The sequence below is a fragment of the Carassius auratus genome, chromosome 27, assembly GCF_003368295.1.
Source record: "Carassius auratus strain Wakin chromosome 27, ASM336829v1, whole genome shotgun sequence".
NCBI classification, from domain to species: Eukaryota; Metazoa; Chordata; class Actinopteri; order Cypriniformes; family Cyprinidae; genus Carassius; species Carassius auratus.
Window position 1 is genome coordinate 27,707,955 of NC_039269.1, and position 24,515 is coordinate 27,732,469.

Below are 24,515 nucleotides of genomic sequence, written 5' to 3' on the forward strand. Positions count from 1 at the left end.
CCCTTGCATTGTTAAAAAGTTTCACGTATACACAACAACGTTTTCAAAATGATTCGCATCAAACATATATGCGAAAGCGGCCTAAATTGTTGTATTACGAATGCCAGTCCAGTAGTTGGCGCTGTCACCTTGTTAATAAACAGTACCTGTAGGGAAATTACGATTATATGTTGTATTCATAGACAGTAAAAGAAATGGACACAGGGACCCCATTGGAACTCAATTGAGACAAGTGAAGCCCATTTTTAGCGTTTTTTAGCACTTCTGTTTCTGACGCGCAGACTCAAACGAAGCTTGACGACGTCAGTAACCTGTCTGACAGATGTAAATGTTCTAGTAGCTGTGCGTGAAAACTGCCATCGTTAATCTTGCAGAGACGGCGAGCTTGAGCAGGGAGTTATTTGTCGTGAGTGAGCAGGAGTAAGTATTCTGATTAATTATTTTGTATAGTATTTTAAAATGTAACACCAGTACGCCATATTAAGTTAATTGCCTGCGAGCTTCTCCTCCTGTCTGTACGGTAATGCGACAGAGAGACGAGTGGTTATGACGCAATCGTTAGCCTATTTTTACAAAAACTGTTTCTACGGGGCCATAATGTAACAAAGAAGGTAATGGAGCCCTTTATACATTGTCGTCTATCTTTAGAAATAAATAATGGACAAACAGAGTCTTTAAACGCCTGAGATGTAAAGTTATTCACTGTCAAAGTGACGCCAAAATGAATGGGAGTCAATGGGAATGCTAACGCAAGTGAAGTTCTGCTACAAGATGTTTTCAAAAATATGCGTTTTCAGTCCCCAAGATGTCATTGTCGTGTAAACGAACAGGCAAAACACATGAAAAGTTTTTGGGTAAAAACATTGTTGTGTAATCGGCCCCTTAATCTATGGCTCTGTTCCAAACCAAAGTCACTGTCACTGTATATATTATGGATAAGAGAAACCCTTCTATAAATATACTTGCTGTATATATTATAAAAAATGTATTAATCAAAATTATCTAATTAAAAATGCACTTTCACACGACACAAGTGAATGTGCTTATGTATTTTTCATAACATCACATCTTGCCAAATGTAATTTGAACCAATTGTCAGTGTCAATTGTGAATTATTTGTGCTGATCAGTGACATTTAATATTGTTGCTTAGTATGCATCTTATGATGCTTAAAAGACAATAGAAAGTGAGGCAGCTTGAGGTACAGGGATACCTCTCATCATTTACTCACTTTCATGCCATCCTAGATGACTTTCTTTCTTCTGCGGAACACGAACAGAGATTTGAGAGAAAATATCCTTCTTGGTGAGTCCATATAATGCAGGCTGACACTTTTAAAACCATGCAAAACATAACAATGTTAATCCACACTTCCCAAATTGATGAATCAATGTCTTCAGAAGTAGAATGATAAAAAAATACTAATAGACTATAAAACCATTGTTTTCTAACGGTCACCCTACTGTGAACATCAGCATGTTGTGAAGCATGATGTAAGCCTGTTGTGACAATTGCGTGCGAAGTGACGACCCTCCAGGACTGAATTTGAGTATCTGTGCAGGCAGCCTTGTGTTGATGTATTCATCTCTAGTATGCAATAAAAATCAGGAATTTTTTAGCAAGTTGTTTTGGCAGCTTAGTTTCAATAAAAACTGTTTTTTTTTGGACTGACAAAACTTGCATATGTTTTTATAGTACAAGCACCTCTTAGACATCAAAAGATTTTTATTTTGTTATGAAAATTGCGTGATAAGTGACGTCCTCTGTGCTTCTATGTCACTTCTTGTGCAAGTTTCACATCAAGTGTTAACTTATAAACCTGCATGTGAGAGTTGGCCAGAATCTATGGTTTATAGTTCATTGTTTTCTTTCAGAAGATATTGGTTCATCTATTTGGGTCGTATGGGTTTTTACAACTTGTCAGCTTTGAAAGACCTATCTACTTGCATTATATGGACTTACAGAGATTAATTATTTCTCTACAAATCTCTGTTTGTGTTCCACAGTAGAAAGAAATCTACGCATTTAGGACGGCACAAGGGGAAGTAAATGATGAGAGCATTTTTGGGTGGGGGATGCCTTTAATTAGTCTAAAAAACAGATTATGCAGATTTTCTTGGTTCCTTCTTTATAAAAAAAACATGGATGTGCATATAATATTAATGTGCATTTATAGATTATTTTTGCATTTATGTTATATGGCACTAAAATGATGGATTGAGCCTGCAATGGTATAAGTTGTATCATTGTCTTATGAAAGCATATTTTAAAGATGCAAGAAGGAAATTCAATTACAGTAAATGAGGACTAAGGCTTTCAAGCTTCAATAGGACTCAAAAATTGATCCATATGACTTGTGTGTTATAGTCCAAGTCTTCTAAAGCAATACAACAGTTCTGTGAATTTAGATCATTATTCACTTTAAATGTTTTTTATTTCATATAAAATTAACAAACAGTTTAAATGATTTGCCATGTACTTGTTCCTTGTCAAAGAGGGTGGTATTGATTAAATTGTGCATAAAATACAAATACAGAAAAGCCATAGTATCCTCATAAAGATGGTCAGGTAAGAGCATCTCAATCATCAGGAATGAGACTCAGTCATTCTGTGAACTCCATCACGGCTGTCGAAACAAAGGTGACTTAAAGCAGCATTTCTTTGATTCTGATTTAACTTGTTTTCCATGGTTTCCAAGAACATTACGCATGCAATTTACCTCTGTGTGGTGTAACAACTATGAGTAGATATAACTAGGTTTTGGTGTGTTGGTGGCAAATTAAGTTAAATTTTTATGATTTGATTAATACGGAAACAAACAACAAAAAAGTGAGTATTATTTTGTAAGCATTCTTGGACTTTTGAGAAGCAAGATTTCAAAGCAGTTTTCTTTAGAATCACTATTCCAAAATGTGCCTTTGCCAATTACAGCTTTACTGCTGATGTTTTATGATGATTAAGAATAAAAATAACTAGGGTTCATTTATCAAGATTGCGTTTGAGATTTTTTTTCCCCCTAGTATATATATACTGTTCACTAAAACATTATTTCAGAAATGTGCATTATTACAGTGTTCAAGTGTGTGAATGGGAATCCAAAAATGAACACAAGAGATACATGTATAAAGTGTGATAGCTGACCAAGAACTGGATCACATGGCATGTCAGAGGTGAGCTCAATTTGTATTTTTTTAGTTTGTGCCCGGATATGTACGGATAAGCACATGGATAACAAACCTGTCTAATAAACCTGCCACTGTGTATTACAAATAGTGTTGGCTCTTTTACAAACCACTTTATTCTTTCTCTTTTGTAAGTTGCTTTTGAATAAAAGCATATGCTAAATGCATAAATGTAGCTAATTGTAAATTGATAACGTGAATGTGGATAAGCAAATGGATATCAGATAAGAACATAGATCAATCATAACACAACCTGAATGAAATCATGTGTACAGACTCATCTCCCATTGGACTATGGTCATGGAAAAAAATTAAACCATGCATGTCAGCAACCACTTCTAGATCTGTATTACCAGTTATTATTTCCAGGCAGTCTATTATTTTCTTGATGAATAGGTATGTATTCAGATTGAAATAAGTAAAAGTTTTGATAGCACACTATGAAAAACTCTTAATAGTATGTTGTTCTTGAATAGTTTCAATCAGGGTTTGCTAGGATAGGAGGTATACTCCAATCACTCCCAAAAATTAGTATAGGGCAGGCTATACATTCCCACACAGACACAGAGAGGAGAAAAACTAGCTACGGATAAGGTCATCATGGGGAAAAAAAACCCGTAGGCGTAATCATACTTGAGTATTTTCACCTTTTTTTTTTTTTTTTTTTTTACAAATTTCCCACACACCATTGGGACGTTTAGTTTTAAGTTTACTAGAATAAGGACCAGGGAAAGGTTTACAAAACAGGGAGCTAAGACGGCGAAATTTTTTGATGAAAATGTATTAGATTTTCGAAATAATCCAATAACATCAATTGCGATTTGAGATGCTGAGATTCCGTTTGATGCACGTTGTCTTAAGGACACGCCCACAACAAAATATTATGATCAGTGCCACCAAATTTCAGGAATCAAACAGTGCTATGTTATTTTAGAATCGCATAAAGTTTAGAAAGCGGTGTTTAAAAGTTTAAAGGGGCGATAGAAAACACTCAAATATTAACCCTTTCCGCGAACGAGCGACGTATCATGCATATTAATAAAACACGTATCTGATTGGACGGGCCAGGAAGGACGTACGCGATTATAAATCAATATTCATGAGGTAAACCTTCACCATAGTAGGATTCGTATCGTTTCGAACGCACACGCGGTGCAGCATGGGAATTAAAATGGAAGGTGAGAGACAACGCAACACAATCTTGTGTCGTTCTGAGGAATTGTGAGCTTTAATAGTTGCGCTGAGGAAATCAACACAATGCAGAGGTTGATTTTGTTTAGCAGTGCGTTCAGAAGCGGACTTCACGCGCGCTGTTTTCGCTGCTCGAGACTTGAGAATGCGTGCTGGACTCAGCTTAGAAAACACTCTCAAGATCAACCCAGCGATGGTCGAGTACACTTTAGCTGTTACAGTTTACCGCACAGGACTCTCATCAATGTGTCCGGGCAAGACACGAGCTCATTTCTTCAAGGAATAATAACCAATGACATGTTACTCCTGGAAGAGGACGCAGTGCGCGCGATGTATGCTCACATCCTCAATGTTCAAGGCAGGACACTGTACGACATCATCCTTTACAGGTAATTTACTGCATTGTTTGAATATTTCTAGCTTGAATTTTAATTGTAAAGTAGACAACAAATGTCATATTAATGTGATTTTAGAAGTTTTGTAAATAAGGTTCGTAAAATGTGGGCGTGACCTCAGCTTTATCTCTCTGTCCCACCCTGGATGTTAACTTACTGATATATGATTGAGAAGTTGTTCTTCTGCTCTGTTCTTCTACGTGTCAGTAAAGCCAGCATGGTTTAGCAGGCCATAAACATCATATGGAGTTGATATGTAAAGAGCTTACAAATGAAAATCATATCAAATGCATTCACCCAAAAATCAAAACTTGCTGAAAATGTACTTGTGTTCAGGCAATCCAAGATGTGGATGTGGATGCTTGTTTCTTCTTGGGAACAGAGTTGGAGAAATTTATCTATTGCACAAATGCAAATCATTAGCTATCATAAACTGCATATGTAAAACCAATGCTTCTCTCAAAAGCGAAACCTTCTAATATGAACTCAAACCAAATTATTTCATTGTTCTTTTTCTGATAAAGCAACAATGATGTCTTTGTGACACAGAAGTTGCACAAGTACATCTTTCAGCCACAACTGAGATGTTTTTATTGCAGATTTAGTTGCAGCAAACGGCACAAACGTCTGTGCGAAGGAACCCAAGGGAAAAAAATGAATTGCTAGTTAATCTCACAAATAAATAGTAACATTACATTTTGAAGTAGAAAAACATTTTTACAGATTCTGTGCTAAACAAACGAGTTCTGCATGTTTTTCATGCATGTATTAATGGAGCTTTTTTTTTTTCAGTTTAAAAGGGAACCCAGATGGATTTAATGGCGTGCTTCTGGAGTGTGACCGAACTGTACAGGACTCGGTCATGCAGCTTCTGAAGGTTTACAAGATACGTCGCAAAGTAAACTTCAGCTTGTGTCCCAGTCTCTCGCTGTGGGCTCTGTTACCTCCAAATAAAGCTGCAGGACCGGGGCAGTCAAAGCCGGATGTTACTGCAGCAGATAAAGTGTTAGTACTGGAGCCAGACCCAAGAACTGAACTCATGGGCTGGAGGATGGTCACTAGCGGTCAGAATAAGCCACAGGAGCTCGTCTCTGCTTGTCGAGAGGGCAACACTGAAGAATACCACAGGCATCGCTATGAAATCGGTATTAAACGACTAAAAGTCAGAAATGTTCACTTATTTAAAACACGATACAATTGAATATGCTCGCTCACTCTTTTATATATTTTAATATGTACAAGTCAGAATAAGCATGTTGTTTGAATTCTTACATAAATATTGTGTAACACTGAATTTCAACACATTTTATTCTCCTAAAACTTATTTGGAACCTGGACACTTCACTTACATTTAATGTGCTTTCTATGGGCACCATTAAAATCACTTTTGTAAATTTCTTTTGATGAGGATGTTTTATCGTCATTGACCCATATATACAGTATGTTAATCATAAGCAATAGTCATCATCGAAGTGCATATGGATATTGTTTGGTAATAGTAGCATTTTGTATATTTAAATAAGGTAGTATTGCAGACTCAGCACATCCTTCACTGTCTGATGGTTTTCTGGTGATCTTGAACTCATTTCTACAGGACTGCCTGAAGGAGTGAAAGACCTTCCTCCAGGCGAGGCTCTTCCGCTGGAGTCTAACCTTGTCTACATGCAGGGAATTAGCTTCAGAAAGGGATGCTACATCGGACAGGAGCTGACTGCCAGAACTCACCACACTGGTGTGATAAGGAAGCGCCTGATGCCTGTCACCATGTCTGCTCCGGCCGAGACCCTGGACCAAGGTGCCGCTCTTGAGACTGAGGGGGGCAAGCCAGCTGGGAAACACAGGGCAGGACTGGACACGCTGGGACTGAGCCTCGTACGCTTGGCTCATGCCAAAGAGCCACTAAAACTGAAATCCTCCGATGGAGTGACGGTGACTTTAAAGGCTACTGTACCTGACTGGTGGCCAAAAAACAGTAAAGATTAATCAATCCGCAACACTAGGAAGGTCAAAGGCCCGCTTGAGTGAATTGTGATGCAGATAATATTTATTTAGCTAATTATAAAAATGACTTTCACACAGAAATCTGATGATGATGTTTTAGTTGACACCTTGAAATAAAATGTAAAAAAAAATGTTTGTCTAAAAAAAAAAAAAGGTAAATTTGTTTAAAAATAAATGGATGCCACATTTCCCCTATGTGGTATCCAGTCAAAATTATCAGTTTTTCTTTTATGCCAAAAATCTTTAGGATATTAAGTAAAGATCATGTTCCATTAAGATATTTTGTAAATTTCCTACCGTAAAATATCAAAACTTAATTGTTTAGCACTTAAGATAACTTTAAAGTTGATTTTCTCAATATTTAGATTTGTTTGCACCCAGATTCGCCAAATCTCGCTAAATATTGTCCTATTTTAAATAACCGTACATCAATGGAAAGATTATTTATTCAGATTTCAGATGATGTATACATCTCAGTATTTTTTTTTAATTGACCCTTATGACTGGTTTTTGTGGTCCACATTTAATTTGCATAAAGCAAACACATTACTGACATTTTAAACAAATAAGCCATCTAAAACATTGTTTTATCATCTTTGATGTACTGGAAGAAGCAGCTCAACATCTTTAATGAAAGGTTTGTGTGCTCATAATATTTGTCATCAGTGTTGAGGGTAATGCATTACAAGTCACGGGAGTCACATAATCCGATTTCTTTTTCAAGTAACTAGTAAAGTAATATATTAATTTTTAATTTACAACAAAATATCAGCATTACTTTACAGCAACAAGTTGCCATGTTGAGAGCACTTCCTTCCGCCTGAGTCTCATTCATTTCACTTTTGGTGTGAAAGGACCTTTACAGTTGCCAAAAATAACACTGTTTTTTCTAAGTAATTTTTATGGCATAATATTGTAATTCATTGCTTTTAAAAGTAACTCAAACACTGTTTGCCATAATAAAAATATAATGACAGCATAAACCGCAATTAAATAGCATGTTTATTAGCTGATAGCTGATCATACACACAGTATAGCTTTTATACAATGGTTCGAACAGCCTCTCTGATCTCCTGAAGCAGTTCCTCAGGTTTGAAGCTCAGAGCTGAGGGCTCAAGTCTCTTAAAGTCTTCATTACTAAGCATGCTCTCAAATATATGCAATACTCTCTGAAGGTCAAAGGCCGCATGCTGAGGGCCTAAAGCCAACAGACTTTCAGCAAGGCCGTCTTGGCTGTTATCTGCACTTCTGGGACATGAATTTAAAAAGGACATTCGATTATTTGTTATAGTCTTAAGGAAAGAGGCAAACTCCCCATAATCGATTCCTGTACACGATTTCATGATCACCTGAAAAAAGATAAATCAGTTAATACACATGAATGTTAAACTGATGTATGATTTTTCAGTAGTACTGCAACACATAGCGAGTCTTTATTAGCCACATAGGTTGGACCTTTAGGACTGGAAAAGATGATGACTGATGTCAAAAATGAAGAGTTACCTGACAATGCTGATGCCAGCTATCCATAGTATCACGCCATTCCTCGATTTCTCTCTGGACAGAAGAAAGCTCTTCTTGCAGAAACTGCCACATGATATCCAAATTACAGCCATTCAGCCAGTTATGATTGATGGAAATGGTATCCTCCTATTATTAAAAGATGCATTATTGAAACCGAGTTAGAAGGGTTGGTCAGGGAAGATTTCTCTAAAGCATATATGGACACCTCTAAACAATTATTGCTTACCAAATTGTAAACTTGATGATGCCAACCACTAGGTACAAAGATGATCTCCCCTGCTTCTTGAATGATCTCTAAAGGCTGACAGGCCTCTTCAAACTGTGGATACAGACCCTTGTCTTGAAGCACGGGTGCTGTTACGTCATACGCCAAGTTACCGTGACAGTCCCGAAGGAACTCCTCCTGGCCTGGAGGGTACAGGAGCCATTTCTTACGTCCACAGATGTTGGCAGACCAACTGTAAGAGCGAAACACGTCTGCATGGAAAGGGGTCCTAGAGGCAAGAAGAAAATCACTTAATGCATGACATTCAAAGGGGTGAGAAGAAGCTCACATCCAACCTTAAACATTGGAGGTTCAAAAGCCTGAGATCGCTCGTGAGAATGCTTCTGTAATCTTCAAGTTTAATATAAAACATGTATACCAAATTCTCTTAGCATTTGGTAGGTCTTCTTTTTGCTTTCCAATGAATTTGCCTTCTGCAAAAATGACATAATGCAGAATAATAAACAATTCCTAATTTGACATCATAATGTTCCATTGCTTTTCACGTTTCTTCAAAACCCAAAATCGTTTATAGGACCAATGTAACAAAACCCCCCCAAAAAAACTTTAAATATGTATACAGATTTTTACACCATTACAACTGTATAGGATTAATAAATGACACCGTACCATGACCCCTTAGGTCCCATGTAGACAAACCGATAATCATCCACTTCAATTGTGTCCCAATATTCATTCAGCCAATCAGAGGAGAAGTAAATTGGCGTCTTGTAAGTACTGTGTTCAGGAAAGTTCCTAAAATGAACATAAACAGTAAAATAATTTTACACACTTATTCTTTCTTTATTTTATGCAGTGTTTCCAAACTAGTATTGTGCATCCCATTCAAAACTATTGAACAATAACCCATGCTTCCCTCTTCTGAAGAGCTGTACCTTTGCATATGCCAGTCCTTTAAGTAAAGACATCCTTTGGGTGAAGAATGCCCATTCTGAATGTACTCTCTCCAATACTGGATGAACTCCCTAAAAGGCATGATCTGCTTTGGGTTGGAGTTGTATTCTTTTGCACTACAGTTTGCAACAGGCACAGGAGTCTCATCTGCATAATAAAACGAGGTCATTTGTGGATGTCACATATTTAGTAGACATTTATACATTTACCAATAACTGGCCAATTTTCAAGAATTGGTTTTCAACAATACACAGCAAAATGATCTTACAAACGCATTTAGTCAATTAGATTTTAATCTAGCGATGTGAGATACAGGTTTCAAATCACCCTTAGATAAGCTGAAAGGGAAAATGTTCTGTAATATGCTGTTTTCACATATTTCCTCAATCGAAATTTTAGAGATGAAGCAGTACGTGTTTAAAAGTATTACTAAGATATATTGCATGACACAATGACGCAATAATAATAATAATAATAATAATAATAATAATAATAATAATTAAAAAGAGCCATTCTTTGCTCACCAAATTCCTGCAGAAGTCTTTGGAAGTTAGGTTTGCCATCAGCCGTGACCCACTTTTTTCTGCAGTTCCAGTCTTCTGTGAATTTTTTGGAAAACATGCAGGGCTGGTTCGGGATCAAGTAGTTCTTGAAGAATTTGGAGTAGGCTATTTCTCTCTCCAAGTACTGAATAAAATGAGAGGAGCAGTGCTGTTGATGGATCTGCCTGGGCATTTTGACCAAACTGCTGCAGTTATGAAAGGTTTCCCTATCCATGACATAACACGAAGTTTCCGCAGGTTATTTCATGTTTGATGTAATAATATTTAAAATAAAACTCAATACTGCTGACTTAATAGCACTGCAGAACACATTTTATCAACCTCATGCTTCTCTGATGACAGCGTTCCGTGGTTATTTTTAGGCTGTAGAAGCGCAACTAATGTATCGACGGTTTAACGTCACGCGTAACTTTACGTGTAATTAATTTATCGACGACAGGCGATTATCTTTTTCTGTATGCTTCTAAATCGTAAATAATTGGGTTTTTCTGCGCATGGCTTGGACCGTGTCTGCCCAGTTTCCCACCGGAAAAGAAACGTGTGAACACCAACCCAATGATTTGCTTTTCTTCGTGCGTATAAAATTAGCTGTATAATACAAAAAAGCAAGTTACTTGAATAGCATTAAAATACATGTAAATTAATCTAAGTCGACGCCACTGATTAGCTATAACCACATCATACAGATGTGTGACGTTGAGCGGAACGTTTAATAAAGTTTTTGTGCACGTCGGAGTGTAAACATGAGCGCGCTAAAACGATCACTGCTGCGTTCAGCTGTGTTTACATCGCTACGACGCGACAGGGAAACGGAGTTTGATATTTCGTTTTCACATTTCTTTATTTAGGGCGTTGTATTAAACGTTAACGACAAACACTGATGCGGAACAGTAAATGTCTCGCAACTGACAACGTTGCGTAGAGATGTTATTGCTTTAATGCGTAAAATCCGTCACACGCTGCTGTAGCTGTCACTTGAAAGTCAACATAATCCTAAAAGGTAAGACATAAATGATTTCCATGGTGTTTGTTTTGCGTAGATCACGTAATGCCAACCACACCATTATCTACTGCTCATGTGCATACAGAACCATGAGAAAAATCAATGTAAATGGTCTTCAACTAATGTTTTTAAATAAAAAAATTGGATTAATAAAACCATTTATTTTGTAAATCCAGAAGATTCATGAACTGCATGTTCTATAAAAACGAAAGAAATTAAGCATTTCGATTTTTCATCTTCATTTAGTGTTTTCTTAAAAAAAAATGAAGTAAGATTAATATTAGGTATAATAATTTATTAGTAAAGGAAATCTTAATTTTGTGGCCTTGTTGGAAGTTTGTTATGCCTCCTGCTTTTGTGTTCCTCTTAGAAAATTGCACATGGCTTTGTTTCCCAAAAGCATCCTGAGCTTCAGTTTTTGATTACCTTAAATTTACAATGCTTTTGGGAAACCCAGCCCAGGTGTTGTTGAGAAAATAAGCATAAGTTGTTCATGTAAGAAAAAAGTGACAGACTATGATTGTTTAATAATTTTCTATATACACCACTCACTTGGCAGGTGGGCTTCCTAATTCATAAAAAGATGAGCCAGGAGGCATCCATCCATAGCTGGCCCGGCTCTTATTACATCAACAGCGAGAAACGCTGGGCCAGCGGCATCCTCTCCTTATCTCGCACCACCCTTCGCTTCAACTCCGAGCCGAATCAGGAGAATCTGATCAGCCTGAGGCTCTCCCGCATCATGGAGATCAAGATGGAGTCGTCCAGCTTCGTTTTCAGTGCTCTTACTGTGTTGGAGCAGGGAAACATCAAGCACTGGTTTGGCTCTCTCAAGCCTTGCCGTACTGTGGTTTACCACGTGCTAGAGCACTTCTGGAGGGAGCGGCTGCTGTCACCCACAGAGCCCCGTGGAGCTGAGGCTGCTCTCAGTAAGGGCCAGGAGCTGATCAGCCTGATATCTGGAGCCCAGCGGAGGCTGGAGGACACTGGGAAAGTCCTGAACCACCAGGGAGAGCAGTTTGACAACATGATGCAAGGCCTGGACAAGATCGAGTCAGACCTGAGCGTGGCAGATAAGTAGGTTTTGCTCAGATGCATAACTACTAGAGACATGAATGATACATTAAGGTCTTTCACGGCTTATTGTGCTTCTAATAATAATAGTAATAATAATGTTAAGTGTGTCCCACTTTATACTTTCTCATTCACCCATGTTTCTTTATCACTCTAATGCAGTGGTCTCAAACTCAATTTCTAGAAGGGCACGGCTCTGCAGAGTTTAGCTCCGACCATCTCCAAATCACACCTGCTTGGGAGTTTCTAGTAATCCTAAAGAGCTTGATTATCTGGATCAGGTGTGTTTGATCAGTGTTGGAGCTAAACTGTGCAGAGCTGTGACCATCTAGGAACTGAGTTTGAGATCAATGCTCTAATGTGTTAATAAACTAAAAAAGTCCAGCTAGCTGGAAGCTGTGAAGATATTTTTACATATGGACATAATCGGGAACGGTTTGTTATTGGTTCATTACATTGATGTATTTTAGTTTCTTGATACTACAGTCTTTCTTTACAGTCATAATTTAGTTTGTTGCATTCCTCATGTGTAAGGCATTTTGGTTAATGTTAAAAGGGAGCTCAAGAACATCCACTGTCGCCAAACACTACAGTCACATGTTGTTTTATAATATTTATGATGATTTTTTTTTTCTTTCGTGCAGACTTCTCTCTGAACTTGAGTGTCCTTCTTGGTGGCCTTTTGGCAAGCTGCCATGGAAGAGCCACCAGCAGGCCAAGTCTGAGGCAGCAGCCAAAGCGGCCTGCGCTAAAGGTCCGGCCAAGGGCCAAAAAGTCATAACCAGCATTCCAGCTATTGTCTCCCATGTTGGAAGCTCTGGAACCATGAAACCAGGTAGCCTTGTAGTGTTGGTCTCCTCTCTGGAGCTTCGAGATGCAAACGGACAGCTCCTCCATTGCTTTGAGAAGGAAGAGGTGGATGATGTGTATGTGCACAGCCCCTACGAGATCAGTGTTCGGCAACGCTTCATCGGGAAACCTGACATCTGTTTCCGAATTCTCTCTGCCAGGATGATTGAAGCTTTATCTGTACTGGAGATGCAGTATAAGAAGAAAGTTGAGATCACACGTGACTATGCAGAATTTCAGGCAACTTTGGCAAACACTACAGGAAGTCCAGAAGGTGGAGGAAACCCTTGGAGTGCAGGTACACTTATTTGGACAGACATACCTTGGGACACATGACTTAAAATAATCACTTTCTGCAAACTCCTCAGGCACTCCAAAATGTATACTTTTATTAGTCAAGAATGCATTGATTAAACTGATCTAATATAAAAATAAAAAAAAAAAAGCTTTCAAATAATTATCTTTCATTTGCAGCTTCCCAGACAATCTTTGATTCTTTGCACTTGTTTTTCTTTTTTTTCTTGCCATTTGCAAGAAATGTAAGTGGGTTGTTCCATCTCAACCCATCCAAATGCACTCCCAAAACTTTGCATGATATCCTTAGCAGCATGAAAAATGGGACTTGTAAAATTATGCAGTTTCCAAGCATTTCGTTCATAATAAATTAAGCCAACATCACTGTTCAGCCGCAGCACAAGTGCAAGTTTTGAGTTAAAACTCCCATTAAAAAAAAAGTCTGTGTGCAGAGCTCAAGCTAAGTAAACTGTGGCACATTGATTATATTCTGACTAACTTGATCAACTCTGATTGACCATTGTGTTCTCGCACTCGCCAAAGTGTGTGACTGTGATTGGCTACACTGTTTAAAGTCTGAAAAACATTGTAAATAGAAACTTTTCACATATCATTTAGAAATCCACACAAGAGCAGCTGCCAATCATCAGGGATTGATTGGGTTTTTAAATGGGGTTTTATTCTAAAGGGGGTATAAAGTAAGCAGCTCTGGACTTTTTATGCCCTTTTTCAAGCGTTTATGGGTTTTTTGGTAGGTATAAAAACTATCCTTCCATGCAATAAAAATAGCTCTATTTTTGTTTTCTTCCAGCAGTGCTCCAATTTCTGGGGTCCACGTGTTCACTCTTTATACCAGTGCTTGAGACTACTCGTCTTAAAGCACAAAGGGCAACTTGGTCTAATGTGCTAGAAAAGAGAGAGTCTGTAGTTTCTATTGCAGCACCATCTTACGCTGAGGAAATAAAGCAGACAAATCAGAAAGTTTCATAAATTAAGTGTTTGACCCCAATAAATGCATGTAATTGCCAATCCCTATATATATATATATATATATATATATATATATATATATATATATATATATATATATATATATACTGAAAAAATACTATAAATAGTAGCATCACCTCTCCTTGTGCCCTTCAGGTTATGTAATTGTCTGGTTTGAGCCAGGTTTCTGTCAAACAGAGCACATCAAGCTTATGATCTGTGATTATTTTGTGTACCAAAAGTGCTTTTGTAGAAAGGGATCTAATATTCAGCAAGCCAGCTTTTATCAGTTGTTTGTCTGCATTATATTTATTCTTGTTCATCAGACATTCCCCTTAGATACACTAAATATCAGCTGTTTGCAAAGTCACCCACAGAGACTTTATACACAGCAGCTAAATTCAGTTATTGATTCACCTTTTAGTGCCCAATTTTAGTGCTTTACAGGAGTGATATCCGCATTCCACAGTCAAATCTACACAGGTAATGACAACCGCATTTACAAAAACGTACATAGTGTGAGTAACCACAGTGTGTACAGAATGTGACCAAAGTGACATTTACAAAAAAAATAAATAAATCTTGGACACGGAGCGGCATTGAAATCTATGAAATAAAATAAAACTGTAGATATTGTGTTACAGGTATATAGTTGAGTTACAGGCATGCAAAAAATTTAATAAAATACAGTTATGCTGCCATCTTTAATTTTTACCCCATGTAATTTGGCTCAAAATTTCAGGTGAAAATTTGTTATTTTGGCCCCCATCTACAAAACAAATTTCTCAGTAAACAATTCAGTATTTCAGTATTCAGCACTTTCATCACTATTTATGTTTGTCTTTCTTCATGTATATTTAATAAAAAAAAAATTAAATACATATGTATGTGTGTATTTATATATACATAATGAATATAATCATTTGACATCACTACACATGTAATTTGAATGACAGGTTCATAAACTAAACAAAGTTTAATCCATGACATTTTAAAGTTGTGTTTTATTTTGACAATGCATTGGCTATGAAGTATTTCTACCACATGGTGGCAGTCACGCTCCAACATCTACTTCAGGTCATTAAAAGAGAGAGATCCCACTGTACACTTAGAAGTTAATGTTTACAAACATTTTATTCTAATCTTATCAACATGTGAAGGAAATGTATGACTTGGTTCTGTGTGTCTTCAGGTCATGGGCAGGATGTGGAGGTGCCAGTGGAGGTGTCTGCTGGGGAACTCACACAGCTGCAACTTCAAGTGCTTCAGCCCACTGTAACTGAAGCAGAGGCACAGGAGCTAAGACAGGTTTGAAATCAGTTGGTTTTAATTTTACACAAACTTAATTTTTAACAATAGATAAATATTTTAGAAGGATATGGTCTCAGGGGGGCAGAAAAGTTGTGATCACGTGATCAGTTAAATACTGATCTTGGTAACCCTTTATTGTTGGACGCTTTTGGCCATTTAACAGATGACTCCCAAATTAAAGGGGTCATCGGATGCTCATTTTCCATAAGTTGATATAATTCTTTAGGGTCTTAATTAAACGTCTAAAACATACTTTGGTTTTCAGTGGTAGTGTAAAACAACACTCTTTTTACCTTGCCAAGAACAGCTCTTTTCACAGCAACCCGTTTTGGTGCATATTTCTTTAAATGCTAATGAGCTCTGCTCACCCCGCCCCCTTTTTTCCTTTGTGTGAGGAGCTGTTCTCTGAGACTGTAATCTGTTAACTGTAACCACAGAACTTGCTAACATAAAAAACTCTTTATACTCACTTCTTCTATAGGTGAGGCTAGATCACGAATGATTTGCGCGAACATAAACGCATTTAGGTAGATCAGAGGACGCATTCCTTTCAAAAACAAATGTGATCCACTGCGTCTTCAGCAGCTCAGATGTTGGGAGTAAATGACTATGTTCATTATTATAGCCAACAAAACAACACCTCAATCTCTGAGAAGCGTCTACAACCACTTTGGCATGAAAATGATGACAGACTGATGACCGCTCACTCAGGGCGAGTCTAAAGTAAAACAGAAGTGTCAATCAACAGTCGTGGGAGGGGCTTGTGCAGAACCATGTCACTCTGCCAAGAATCTCAGAACCGTCTGATCTGAAAAAGTTATTATTATTGTTATTGGGGATTAAAAAAATAAAAGCACTGGGTGGATTTTTATCATTATAGGGTGGTTGTGTACACACACTGCCAACACACATGCTCAAACAACATCTAAAAGTTAATTTTGCATCTGATGACACCCCCCCCCCCCCACACACACACACACACACTTTTTTTTTTTTATAGTCTTGATAACTGCAACTTGTGTTTGGCTGCATCCACACCTTTAGGTCTCAATATTCAGGTAAGGTCATCTTGTTCAAAAGTTTACACCCCTGGCTCTGTGTTGTGTGTTTCCTTGTTGAGCATCCCTCAATTGTCTGAAATGAAGGATCTCAATCATATACCCAGTCATATATCCTGGAAAAAGCAAAGAATGTGAATGGCATGGACATTTTTTCTGAGGAACAGTGGGCAGTTTAACTGCTTAGGACAACTATCACAGAACTTAAAGACAGTCATCGATCATCCAGGAATGGACGACTGGAATCAAACACTTAAGATTTAACTTGTTCGTAAACTTTTGAAGGTTAGAGCATTAGTAAGTGGTTGCAAAAAGGCCCATAAGAGTCTATTATATGATATTCTGGTCCCTCAATGCCTCCGTTTCCTCCTTGAGTCTATGGGATTGATTTAGATTTTCATGCATTTTCGATTGATTAGAAAAGTAACCCTACACCTCTCTTCAACAACCTGCACAAATTTAGGTATAATTTATGTCCGTAGTTGTAACGGGCTGGGAAAAGTTACATTTAACAGGCTTAGGGCTTGTTCAAAGCAGAATTTTAAAAAGAAAGTACACAAAAACAGAGCAAACATACTTAAACTACAGTGTGACGTGTCTGTGGCTTGTGTTTTTTTTGCGACAGGAGTGGGCAGCTGACTCTAGGCATTCCCCCACCGCACAAAGATATAAGGTCTCAGTGCCATCATCGTCAGACGGCCACAGTGCCAGCTGTAAAACCCTTTCAGTGCTCAGCCGAGGTGCTGCATGGTAGGCAGCAACCAGACATAAACACTGACGCAAAAACAGTCAAGCGTTTTTCATTGAGTGCATTATAATGAGGATGTGCGGAATGGTGCTCTTCGTGTTGAACCATTTCAAAACACAATATTATTGCTATGACCAGAGATAATTGATGGTTGGTCAACCATCACAGATATCACTTTTCAGGATGGTTTTGGGGTTGAGAAACACTAAAAACAAACATGTTAAAATGTCATGAGGAGATGGAAAATAAGTTTTAAAGGAGTAAGGCAGGGCAGCTTGTCTCATGGGAATGTAATGCATAGACTCAGCACAGACTGTTTATAATAATGCTAAATAAAAATAAAAAAAGTACTGTAACCTGTCACTTTCCACAATAGGAAGAAAAATCAGTCTCATGATGCCCATAACGAAAGACATTTTAACTTTGTATTGTTATAAAAACTTTTAATATTCTATAGGCACGGCCCTGTTTTCAGTGATTTGAGGATGTGAGGTGCAAAGAAAAGAATATAATACCTTATATTCTTCTATTTGCACCCCACATCCTCAATCACTGAAATTATTGGCAGAAATATTGATCCAGGATCATTGTAAGATCAAGTATTACATACAAAAGGGGGTCCAACTCAGTACAAGCAACATGTACCTAACAAAGTGGCCAGGGAGTGTGTATGTGTGTGTGTCTGTGTACATATATATGTTTGGTTGTGAAACATAGTTTGCATGCCAGACAGAGTTGTCTGCGATTCTTCCTACTGTAAAGTCATGCAGTGTGAAACCTTCATGTCGCCGATCCATCGTGCAGTGTGAAAGTCATGCAGTGTGAAATAAACAGTGACCCGACTACTTTTAAAACTGTACAGTCTGAACTCTGCTTAAGAGAGCTCATGAAATGTTAAAAATGTTGCATGGTATATTTTATTTAGTACTGTCCTGAATAAGCTATTTCAAATAACAGATGTATATAAATATAATATATATTTATACTCCACAAGAAAAAAAGAATAACTGAATTTATAAAAATGACCCCGTTCAAAAGTTTACATACCCTTGAATCTTAATACTATGTCTCGTTTCCTGGATGATCCACAACCGATTTTCTGTTTTGATCTAGTCTTTCATGAGTCCTGCCTTGGTCCTGAGCAGTTAAACTGCCTGCTGTTCTTCAGAAAAAATTCCCAGCTCCTGCAGATTCTTTGGTTTTCCAGCATCTTCCGCATATTTTAACCTTTTCCAAAAGAGACTGTCATTTTGAGATCCATCATTTCACACTGAGGACAATTGAGGGACTCTTATGCTACTATAGCAGAAGGTTCAAACGCCCATTGATGCTCCAGAAGGAAAAAACATGCATTAAGAGCCAGGGGGTGAAAACTTTTGTACAGAATGGTGATTCATATATTTTTCATATTTTGCCTTATTTATTTTATTTTTTCATTTAGTACTGCCCTTCGGAGTCTACAGAAGATAGTTTCATGTTTCTCAGAAGACAAAATAAGTTACATTTAAAATTATATATTTTGTCTAAGAGTAGCAAAATAGAATCGGTTTATTGTCACTTTCATCACATGTACACATTAAAATCCATATTGGGTGATCTGATCAGAAAATGAACAGCAAAACATGCAAGTGTAGACGTCTGGATGATCTCATCATTCAAACCATTGAGGTAGTTGGAAATATATGTGAATGCGTCGCCATTATATCGCCTTGATGTCTGCTGAACACCAGCATCTAGACTGCAGACTGATCTGTCAGTCAATCACTGTACCAAAGCAATTAGTAAAAAAAATTAAAGTCAACTCCCAATATCCTTATATCTATATTTTGGACTCCAATTCCAAATATTCATTATCCACATGATTATCTTGTGCTGTGTTTGTGTAGATGCTCCAGCAGCTGAAGAATCTAGCCCTGGAGGCTGAGACCGAGCTGGAGCGTCAAGACGAAGCTCTGGATGAACTGAGCTGTTCTGCTGACCGCAACACCATGAACATTAACAGACACACTCGCCGCATGAGGAAACTACTTTGAACTTAATGTCACCAGATAAATGGTAAGATATGCTCAGGAATACACAGGGGTGTGTTTCTCAATAGAACACTCTTTATACTTGAAAAATTCATTTGATCTTTATGAGTAAGGTTTGGCTATTTAGAAAGCTGTAGAGCTGAATGCACAAATTTGGTTGGGGACGGATGTCTGATCATGTTAACATACAATAGCATTCTCATAAAAGTTAAGTGTCAGATAGGAGCCAGGTAGTTTTGAATGCTTACATTTGTATTTGGGAATTTTTTAATAGCACATGTATTTGGGAATAACACTCATGGTTATGCAACTGCATGTTCATAGTCAAATAAGCTTCTTGGACATAAAGGCCATCAGATCTGTACATTAGGGTTTATTATAAGTCTAAAAGATGTCTATTAGATGCCTTTTATTGGTGGTCATTAATTAATCGGCACTATTAGCAAGAACTACAGTATTGAGAGTGCAAATGGACCCCACATTAGCAAGTAATAGAAAAGCCAATAAAATAAGTTTCTCTCATTAGTCCCTCATTGTTCACTCCTTTGTCTTGTTACCCTGTTGGGTCTGTGTGTATTTATACCCTCATGTTTTTAGTGTTCACTGTCTGGTCTTATCCTTCCATGTTTGAGGTTACTTGGTTCTGTTCCTTGGTCTGTTTTTTTTAATATTTTTTATCTTCGTTATTAGTCTTTATTAAACTTATCTGCATTTTAGCTGCTTCGTAAAATTACAGTTGAACCACTGATGTCACATGGACTGTTTTACTGATGTCCTTACTAGATTTCAACTTGGCCTTAAGACTCAGCTTCTCACCTTACACTTCCTGTGGTCCCAACGCTCTCCAGAGTGTGGAGGTCTCTGCACTGCTTGTGCTTCCAAGTCTGGTGGTCTCTATATTCGCAAGTCCGGTGATCCCGAAGGCCTCAAGTCTGGTAGTCCCTCCACTGTCAGCTGTACTTTCGTGTAATGACAACTGTAATGCAATTACAGCATCCCCTAAGCTGTCTTTTTGCTTGGTTAAAGGCACAGAGTCTGTCTCTGAACTCTTAGTGCCCCCCGTTGGCTCTGTAAACTCTCAGGGCTACCCTCGCACTCTCTGTGCTCATGGCCATGTCCATAGAGACTGTCCTTGAACTCTCTGTGCTCTCTGACAACTCTGCTACAGCCGTGGAAGCCAGTCTTACAATCCCTATGATCCTTGTTTAAGTTCTACCATGGCTCCTAGATCCCCAATGGTCTTCTGGCTCTGCTATGGTGCCCTGTTGAACCCGCTTTGCTATGAAAGTCCTTGTCTCGGCCGTATTGTTCCCTTGCTCTGCCATGACTTCCCAGTCTTTGTCTTCCCAAAATGACGCTAGAGGTTTCTGACCAAGCGTCAATATGTGACAAGTTGGGAGTGAGAATGTGTTGAGTCTGCTAGCCTTGCCTTGGCTTCCTGCTCTCCCAGCCCCATTAGGGTCTTCACCTTCTCCGCCTCTGTCATGGTCTCCAGCTCTGCCCTGATAGTTCCATGATCTCGTGGGATACTCAGCTCCACCCTGATGGTCATCTCTGCTGGCACCACCCTGGTGCTGTCCATCTCCACCGACTCCACCTCGGTCTCTGGCTCCATGCTGGTTCCCTGCTCTGCTTTTGGCTCCAGGCCCCTTTTTGCCTTCTCCACTTCTTCTACTCCATTCTTATGTTTTTTTTATTGATCAGAGTTTTTAATTTTTATTAAAATTCATCTGCACTTAGATCCTCTCTTTGTCACGTCTAAGTACCTAAGCCATACAAAGACACTTATTTTCTGAAACTTTAAGTTTTTCTCTAACCAGTAGATTACATTATTCTACCCTTAATATTTTCAATAGCCCAAAATAACCTTTTTTATTTTTATTTTTTATTTTTTATTTTTTTGTTAGATAGGCCAGTGTAGTGAGCGACAGGAAGCAAAGTGGGAGAGAGGGGGGGGGCATGATCGGGAAAAGTCCACAGTCTGGGATTCAAACTCGGGACACACACAGTGTAACAGTGTAAATTTAGATCATTGTTAAAGTTTTTAAAAATGTAATTTTTCATATGCAAACTAATGTTGTAGTTAGGTAAAAAAAAGATACCACAGAACCCTCCAAACACTGCATATACATGTAGTTGAGAAGCAAAGTAAGTGATATGGTTTGTATTATTAAAAATGCAATAATACAATGTAATAATTGCCTAGTTAACTTTCACTTGCTGCTGTTTTCCATGATGTCTGACAGCATCTGATTGTTGGATCAAGTTAAAACCTTATCTACAGGAAAATACTAATGTATTTTTTTTTTTTGCTATATGTAATTATCAATGAAGATTCGGGAGGAGCGCGTCAGATACTTAGCCTAATCATCACAGGTGGACCACAATCAAGTAATCAATCCCATAGTATAAATATCGCTGACTTACCTCTATCCATTGACGGTTTATCAGCATCCCTCCTCCACCCCATCTCCTCACATCAAGTTCACTTTATAATATACGGGGAAGGGGGGGTACTCTAGGTTCGGGCCATTCCCGAGCTCGGAGCCCTTCCCCGGACAGCACGCCAAATACGCATACCATACCTCAGCTAATTATATGTAAGCGTGAACTAGTGAAAGGGTTTTGATTGATTATAATGTGACTGTTGAGCTCTATTGAGGATCATAGAATTTTTTTTTTTTTTTTCTCAGGTCCACATGGATCTGTAACCAGTGTCATTTTGCATGGCTTAGCAACTTCACCCCACTGGAAGGAAACAAAGGAGAGCACTACGGCAGATTTTAAACACTGTAATCAATTTACGGTTGTTGTGTAAATTGTGACATTTCAACATTTCACAAGCTTTTGTACATTATCAACCCTTTAACAGTAATGCACTAGAATCCTGCTTTGTCATTGTTTCATGTGTGGTAATTAAATTTTTTTAAATTACTTTGTTGATAAGCGTAAACCGATAATTCTATATTTATTTACTGTATATGTTTTTTTTTGTGATCAAGTGTTAAATAAACTCAGACCTCTTTATTGTCACTATTTGTTGTCTCTCTTCTGTGAGGGTTTTGATTTGTCGATATTCAATTTAGAGTTAAACAAACAAAAATTATTTTAAAGCAACTTCACAGAAATAAACAGAAACATAGCAGTGTTAAAGTTGATTCTGTAGCCCTCCAGAAGACAATTATGCCATTATTCAATAAATTAGTTTAATAGAGATGAACTGTGTTAATGTTTCAGAGTTCATCAAATATGAAACAAAATCAAATCAGCTATAAAGCAGATCTGCCAACAATAGTGCCATTATTGATCTCAATTTAGTTCAACATTGATTCATTTTACATGACAACAATGTACAGAAAATTTCTTCTTTTTTTGCACTTCTGAAAAGTTTCACAAACAGACAACAACCTTGTCAAAACAATCCCCGTTCACACTGATTCTTGAAAACAACTAAAAACTCTGTATCATGCCTGAAGATGTCACTGCACACATAGCTATAGACTGAAAACATTATCCGCATGTTTTCATAAATTCACGTTTCTGTAGATTACAAAATCATAGACAATGATGACATTATTTCAAAACTTGCCATTAAAAACCCATTTTCAGAAGTCTGTGCCTTCAGGCACCCAAAATGCCAATGTGTAAAAGGATGGCCAAATGGTTGAAAATGGTGTCATGTAAATGCCCCTTAGACTGACACACTAACAACCTTGTTATTACAGCATTTGGTTGGCACAAGAAGTTAAGCATCTGCTTTCACAATTTTCTGTTATCATGAATCTTCTGTGGATTGCATGTTACACAATGGACCAGTGACTGAGGGTCACATGTTACATAATATTTCTCTAGGAATTATCTCAGACAACTCTGCCTCATTTACAAATTGCATGCACAAGAAATGATACATAACATAATATGTCTCCTCTGTCTGAGATTTGCCTTTCCATGTATCATGCTCTCTCATTGGCTGTAGGTCAGCACCAGTGTAATTTCAAGTTAAAACACATTTCATACTTTCGGCATTTTACACAAAAAAATTGTGTATTGAGTAGATACTACGTTATAAAAAAAAAAAGTCTATGAATGATATATACTATGAATTAATTTCGGATTTATTGCATCCACCATGCTTTTAATGTCACATCACCTACCAGTCTTTATGCTGCTTCACTGCCATTCATAAAACTTCTGTGGCCTCATGAGAACTGTCCATCAAATGAGTATTTCATACTCCCAGCTGAAGAAGTAGGTGATCCAATTACTTTTTGCTTAATGTTTTTGCAAAAACTATTAATTTAGATATACTGCTTTTTAAGCACACTGTTTTACACATACTATATAGTAGGGAAGTATTCGACTTCAATAGCAACCAGATGTTTAGCCTTCTAAATATTCCTTTGGAATTTGTGATGCATTAGAGCTTCTCTCATTCTTTGTAGTCAAAAATGGAAAAGTTTTTCCCTTGCGTTTTTAAAAAGTTTCATATATACACAATGTTTTCAAAACGATTTGCGTTTACACATATCCACGAAAATTGCCAAAAACACTCTATTATATATGCCAGGCCAGTAGTTGGTGCTGTCACCTTGTTAGTAAACAGTACCAGTTGCCGTGTGCAAGCGAAGCGTCTCTGCTGTTGGTTGTAATGTTGGTGAAGTAAATCCACACTTTTCTGAAGAAGCGTTAGCAAACTCTTGAGCAGCAACAACAGTACCATATACTCTGCCATTGTTGTGTATGTTTGTTCTCGCTTGCCTTTAAAATCGACATGTACTGCGCATGTATACATACTTGCACTTTGAAATCGGTTTTAAAAATTATGTTGACATTATGTTTTCACGATAAATGATGTTTACATGACAGTTTTGTGTAAACAAATTGGCAAAACGTATAAAAAGTTTCCAGTTTTTGGCTGAAAACGTCATTTAAATGGCCCCTCAGATCGCATCTTTGATTCGCTTCATGTGATCGTCATTCACATGAACAAGCACCAATTCGCTTAATATTTCGGGCTTTTGTCAATGTGAAAAGTGAAAATTTTGCAGTGTATATCTAGCATAAGCTAAGTGTAGTGCTTGTTTGCGTGTTTCACTTCTGCTGTGGAAAATCTAGGCACATT

General features: G+C 37.7%; 3 protein-coding genes across 3 annotated transcripts; 2 read left to right on the top strand and 1 right to left on the bottom strand.

Annotated features, from left to right (window-relative positions):
• The first annotated feature begins 4,314 nt into the window (after window positions 1-4,314).
• iba57 (iron-sulfur cluster assembly factor IBA57) lies at window positions 4,315-6,892 on the top strand. Its single transcript, XM_026206975.1, has 3 exons — window positions 4,315-4,762; window positions 5,561-5,913; window positions 6,363-6,892. Exons 1-3 carry the CDS (start codon window positions 4,440-4,442, stop codon window positions 6,749-6,751), a joined length of 1,065 nt encoding a protein of 354 aa, XP_026062760.1. The 5' UTR covers window positions 4,315-4,439; the 3' UTR covers window positions 6,752-6,892.
• Window positions 6,893-7,663: 771 nt separating this feature from the next.
• Window positions 7,664-10,626, bottom strand: jmjd4 (jumonji domain containing 4). Its single transcript, XM_026206976.1, has 6 exons — window positions 9,998-10,626; window positions 9,455-9,620; window positions 9,189-9,314; window positions 8,520-8,787; window positions 8,273-8,419; window positions 7,664-8,118 (listed from the first exon to the last, which is right to left on the bottom strand). Exons 1-6 carry the CDS (start codon window positions 10,248-10,250, stop codon window positions 7,810-7,812), a joined length of 1,269 nt encoding a protein of 422 aa, XP_026062761.1. The 5' UTR covers window positions 10,251-10,626; the 3' UTR covers window positions 7,664-7,809.
• A 159-nt stretch (window positions 10,627-10,785) lies between these two features.
• Window positions 10,786-22,318, top strand: snap47 (synaptosome associated protein 47). Its single transcript, XM_026206977.1, has 6 exons — window positions 10,786-11,036; window positions 11,599-12,116; window positions 12,758-13,260; window positions 15,439-15,554; window positions 19,250-19,418; window positions 22,087-22,318. Exons 2-5 carry the CDS (start codon window positions 11,623-11,625, stop codon window positions 19,394-19,396), a joined length of 1,260 nt encoding a protein of 419 aa, XP_026062762.1. The 5' UTR covers window positions 10,786-11,036; window positions 11,599-11,622; the 3' UTR covers window positions 19,397-19,418; window positions 22,087-22,318.
• The last annotated feature ends 2,197 nt before the right edge of the window (window positions 22,319-24,515 follow it).